Source organism: Bison bison, unplaced genomic scaffold, assembly GCF_000754665.1.
Source record: "Bison bison bison isolate TAMUID 2011002044 unplaced genomic scaffold, Bison_UMD1.0 scf7180017864299, whole genome shotgun sequence".
In the NCBI taxonomy this organism is placed as follows: Eukaryota; Metazoa; Chordata; class Mammalia; order Artiodactyla; family Bovidae; genus Bison; species Bison bison.
In genome coordinates this window covers 904,625-910,587 of record NW_011494871.1, presented here as the reverse complement: position 1 = coordinate 910,587, position 5,963 = coordinate 904,625, and the positions used below count along the sequence as shown (strand labels likewise).

The 5,963-nt window shown below is 47.3% G+C and overlaps 1 protein-coding gene across 1 annotated transcript in view; it reads left to right on the top strand.

The window, feature by feature from the left end:
• The window catches only part of LATS2 (large tumor suppressor kinase 2), a 24,782-nt gene that overhangs the window by 16,824 nt on the left and 1,995 nt on the right, over positions 1 to 5,963 (top strand). The window contains 3 exon segments of the mRNA XM_010851243.1: positions 76 to 258; positions 1,887 to 1,993; positions 5,712 to 5,963. Coding sequence (XP_010849545.1) covers positions 76 to 258; positions 1,887 to 1,993; positions 5,712 to 5,963 — 542 coding nt within the window.

Sequence of the window (5,963 nt, the reverse complement as noted above, 5' to 3'; positions counted from 1 at the left end):
ATTGCATTGTTAAAGATTGAAAATTGATTTTGTTTTCTGTTCTCTTCTCTCCCCACCCTGCTTTCTGGGTGACAGGGAGTCACTCCCGGCAGGACAGCATGGAGCCCAGCGACCTCTGGGACGATGTGTCTAATTGCCGGTGTGGAGACCGGCTCAAGACCCTGGAGCAGAGGGCGCGGAGGCAGCACCAGCGGTGTCTGGCTCACTCCCTGGTTGGGACCCCAAATTACATCGCCCCGGAAGTGCTCCTCCGGAAAGGTATGTGCTTTGGCTCTGCATCCAAGCTGGGTGATCTCCGAGGGTCCCAGCTCCCACTGTCAGGGTCTCAGTGTCCCCATATGTCTCCCCACGGGAGCCCAAGAGTGGGGTTCTGTCAGCAGACAAACCTTCAGTGTATCCTCCTCTGCTTGGGAGCTGGCCCGGCGTCTCCACTTGCTCCTCCTTAGGCTGGAAGTGATGAGGTGGCTGCATGGTAGGCTTGCTCCCTAGAGCCCAGAGGAATTGTTTGAGGGTCAGGACTGGGTTCGGGGTCCTCACTGGGGCCCACCATCTTCCCTGGTCAGTGGGTGTGAGAATGCAGACCTTCCCTGTTCTAGTTCTAGACTTCTCTAGTTCTTCCACTGGTCCAGAGGTCCCTTCAAGGTAAGCCTCAGGGATGGGGTGCTCCAGCCCCTCCAGCAAGTGCTTGACCAGCATCAGAGGCACCTCTGATGGTCAGTTTTGGGGGTCCCCAGCAGAGCGGCAGTGTGTATGGATCTGATTCCCTGTAAGAAACCGGAATAGGGCCAGACTGTCTGTCCTCACCTGCGGTTTCCACTGTTGGAGCCAGCAGGCTCTGTCCTCACCGTTCTGTGAGCTGTGTGCCTCAGGGCAGGTTGCCAGTCTCTCAGGGACTCAAGTATAAGGGCAGTATATGTCCAGAGGTTGTTGGGCATATTGACCTCACTGCCCAGTATAGGCCGCCTTCTCTGTCCTTCAAAGTAGGGGTGGGTGCTGGTCTGTAAGGGGGTTCACTGGTCTCCCTCAACCCTGCCATGGGCAGCAGCCCAGCAGAGCCTCCAGGGCCAGGCAGATAGGGGCCACAGGTCACATTTAGCAAGAATTCAGTGACAGGGGGACCAGAGCGGGGCTTGGACTGGGATGTGGGACAGAATCAAAGATCAGCCTTTTCTGATACCCCTACGAGGCCATCCTGCAAGCAGTGAGGAGCCTGGCTCCCTCACAGGGAGCTGCTCCCTCCCCTCAGGGCAGGGGCAGCCATTACCTTTGCCACAGTTTCCTCCCCTCTTCTCCCAAAAGCTCCTCGGGGAGTCTTGGCACTGGCCTCACCTGACCTCCGGTCACAGCGTTTCTGCTATTTAGCTTCTACATTTTTTTTTTTTTTGGCTGCATCGCAGTCTGTGTAATCTTAGCTCTCTGACTAGGGGTCCAGCCTGTGCCAGGCGCACAGCCCTAACCACCAGACCGCCGGGGAAGTCCCTAGTTTCTACGATTTTAATTTGTGTCTGTGTCCTTTACGAACTTAAATTCCTGGTTTAGTATTGTTATTAACAATAACAGTAACTTTTTAAATTTAAAAGATCTGTTATTATAAGAGCATCCTGTGTTTATCATAAACTAATGCTGTAAAATCAGAAAACACTCGTGCCCACACTCCTGCCACGTGGAGCCTGTGACCTTCGGCAGCGTTTTTTCCAGCGGTCTGTTCCGGGCCCTTATGCAGAAAGCAGTGACGTCACGCGTGCGCCGTGGAGGCGGGAGGCGGGGCGTGACGTGCGAGCTCCGTGACACGCAGCAGCTCTTTCCCGCCTGTGCGGTGGGGCCCGTCCTCGGTGACCAGAGCCATGCCGCGGCGCGGGTATGAACTGAGCCCCGCTGTCTTTCAGGTTACACCCAGCTCTGCGACTGGTGGAGTGTCGGCGTGATTCTCTTTGAGATGCTAGTGGGGCAGCCGCCGTTCCTGGCGCCGACGCCCACGGAGACCCAGCTGAAGGTAACGGGGCGCGGGGGCCTCTGAGGAGCCCTGGGGTCTCTGGCTGACACTGGGCCTTTTGTTCCGGGTAGTGCAGGAGTGTCAGCTGTATGAAGTGAGGAGTTTTCAGGTATTTTTGTTACTTCCTGTTAGGTTTTTTAATTTGAGTGAGTAAAGGCTCAAGGTCAGAGCTGAGCTGTGATGTAGGTATGAACCTGGACGCGAGGGAGGCACCGTGGCCGCAGGTCTGGGCCGGCGGGCAGGGCCCGGTCTGAACTGCGTGGCCTTAAGATGAGTTGGTTGGTTTGGACGTTATGTCTGTACTGTCGGCATAGTATAAGAGCTGTGGGCCCAGCCACTTACGCACTTTTGCAGTGTTTCAACTAATCCTGTCAAGTAATAATACTCAATAGTCAGTTTTAGAATGGTGGCCTTTTACTCTCGGAGCAATTAATTTGATTCCTTAAGGAAGATTGAGTAGAGAATCTGATGAAACCTTTGGATCGTCTCAGAACAGTGCTCTTGTAACACTGACTATTCTAGGACTTATTCACACACCCGAATAGTTACTATGATGGCCTCTTCAAAAAATCCTCAATTAAGGCCCCGTTTCTTTCCAGTAAAAATGAAATTGGAACTTGGTATTATCTATATCCTAATTGAATTGCTGAACTGGTTACTAATTTTTTTTCTAGTTAGTAATTTGCCAGCATGATAATCACCCAGTTTTAAAAATTGTGATGAATTTTACCATTTTAACTACACTTAATAGTACAGTCAATGGCATTAAGTACATTCACTACTACTTATTTCCAGCCATTTTCACCATCCCAAGCAGAACTTCACCCACTAAAAGATAACTCCATTCTTCCCTCCCCTTTGCTCCTGTCTTCTACTTTCTGTCTCTATGAATTGCCTGTTCTTAGGGGCTTCATATAAGTGTTATCATACAGTATTTTTACTTTTGTGACTGACTGACTTCATCAGCATAATGTCCTCAAGGTTCATACCTGTTGGAACCTGTGTCAGAATGTCCTTCCTTTCTAAGGCTACTACTATATTGTATGTAATATTGAATAATAAATACTCCACTGTATGCAAATAACATTCCATTTTCTTTATCCATCATCTGGCAATTAACATTTTGGTTGTTTGCACCTCTTGGGCTCTTGTGAGTAGTGCTGCTATGCACATAAGTATGTGTGTAAGTATCTGTTTGCTCCCTGCGTTCAGTTCCCTTCAGTTCCTTTGGATATATACCCAGGAGTGGAATTGCTGGGTCATAGGATCAGTCTGTGTTGAAACTTCTTGAGGAACCTCCATACTGTTTCCATATGACTGTACCATTTTACATTCCCACCAACAGTATACTGAAGCTCCTATTTCTCCATATCTTAGCCAACATTTATTACTATTACTTTTTAATAGTAGCTATCCTAGTGGGTGTGAGGTGGTATCAGTCTCATTGTGATTTTGATTTGCATTTTCCTGATGTTCAAATAATGTTGAATTTCTTTTCATATGTGGGCATATGTAGATACCTTCTTTGGAGAAATGTCTGTTCAAATCCTTTGCCCTTTTTTAATTAGGTTGTTTGGGTTTTTGTTGTTTAGTTGTAGTTTTTAATGTATTCTGCTTGTTAATTCCTTATCAGATGTATACTTTGCAAATAAATTCTCCCTTTCTATAAGTTTGTCTTTTCACTCTGTTGATAGGGTCCTTTGATGTACAAAAGTTTTAAATTTTGATGAAGACTTTTATGTGTTTTTCTCTTTTATTGCCTGTGATTTTAGGTATCATATCCAGGAAATCATTGCCAAATTGAACGTCACGAAGATTTTTTTTTTTTAATATATATATGTTATTTATTTGCTGCAGTGGGTTTCAGTTACAGCATGTGGGATCTAGTTCCCTGACCAGGGATTGAACCTGGGCCCTCTCCATTGGGAGCACAGTCTTAGCCACTAGACCACCAGGGATGTCCCACATGATTTTTGCTTTATGGTTTTTTTTTTTTGAGTTTTGTATCTGTGTTGTGCATGTGCACTGTTGTGTCCGACTCTTTGTGACCCCATGGACTGTAGCCCACCAGGCTCCTCTGTCCATGGGATTTCCCAGGCAAGAATACTGGAGTGGGTTGCCATGTCCTCCTCCAGGGGATCTTCCCAACCCAGGGATCAGACCTGTGTGTCCTGCATTGCAGGCAGATTCTTTATTGATAGGCCACTGGGGAAGCCTACACCAGCCCTTGCACCTCTACACAACTCCCAGTTACATTGACCTTACTTTGTTCTGACTCCAGGAGCAAATAAGCCCTTAGCAGAGCATCCGGATGGCTGGTTTGTGTTGCTGATCACTGCTGTATGGGGGTGGCTCCCTTACCCTGTGCCTCAGACTGTGGGCTCCTGCTGAAACCACACTGGCCATTTGTAGCTGCCTCAGATCCTCCTACGTCTGTTTGGTTCTCCTATTGTGAAACTACCAAAATCTGTTTAAAATTAAAGTTATTTTTATTGAAGTATAATTGATTTACAGTATTAGTTTCAGGTATAGAGCAAAGTGATTCAGATTATATTTTCAGATTCTTTTCCATTATAGGTTATTGTGTGATATTGAATATAATTCTCTATGCTATCCAGTCAGCCGTTGTTATCTGTTTTATGTAAGGTATTGTGTATCTGTTAATCCCATACTCCTCTAATTTGTTCCTCTTCCCTCCCTCTCCCCTTTGCTAGCCATAACTTTGTTTTCTATGTGTGTGAGTCTATTTCTGTCTCGTAAATAAGTTCATTTTGTATTTTAGATTGCACTATAAGCTATATCATATGGTATTTGTCTTCCTACTTCTCTTAGTATGACAGTCTCTAAGTTCATCTATGTTGTTGCAAATGGCATTATTTTGTTCTTTTTATGGCTGAGTAGGATTCCATTGTCAGAGAAGGCAATGGCACCCCACTCCAGTACTCTTGCCTGGAAAATCCCATGGACAGAGGAGCCTGGTGGGCTGCAGTCCATGGGGTCGCTAAGAGTCGGATATGACTGAGTGACTTCACTTTCACTTTTCACTTGCCTGCATTGGAGAAGGAAATGGCAACCCACTCCAGTGTTCTTGCCTGGAGAATCCCAGGGACAGAGGAGCCTGGTGGGCTGCCGTCTATGGGGTCGCACAGAGTCGGACACGACTGAAGCGACTTAGCAGTAGCAGCAGCAGCAGGATTCCATTGTATATATAGACTACATCTTTTTTTTTTTTTGCGCCCCACCCCCTAGACTACATCTTTTATCGGTTCATCTGTTGATGGACATTTAGTTTGCTTCTTGGCTATTGTAAATAGTGCTGCTGTGAACACAGGGGTGCATGTATCTTTGTGAATTAGAGTTTTGTCTGTATTTATTCCCAGGAGTGGGATTTCTTGGTCATATGCTAACTCTAATTTTAGTTTTTTAAGGAACCTCTATACTGTTCTCCAGAGTGGTGCACCAGTTTACATCTCCACCAACAATGTAGGAGGGTTCCCTTTTCTCCATACACCCTCTTCAGCCTTTATGATTCGTTGGCTTTTTGATGATGGTCATTCTGACTTGTGTGAGGTGATACCTCATTGTGGTTTCGATTTGCATTCCCCTAATGATTAGTGATGTTGAGAAACAATCGTGTTCTTTAACACCCTGCCCCATAAAGGCCCTCTTTGGCCTCGAGAGTGAGGAGGAAGGAACACTGGGTGTGTTGTCCCCGCAGGTGATTAACTGGGAGAGCACGCTGCACATCCCTGCGCAGGTGGAGCTGAGCCCCGAAGCCCGGGACCTCATCGCCAAGCTATGCTGTGCAGCTGAGCACCGGTTAGGCCGAAACGGGGCCGATGATCTGAAGGCCCACCCATTCCTGGGCGCCATCGACTTCTCCAGCGACATCCGGAGGCAACCGGCCCCCTATGTACCCACCATCAGCCACCCCATGGATACATCCAACTTTGACCCAGTGGATGAGGAG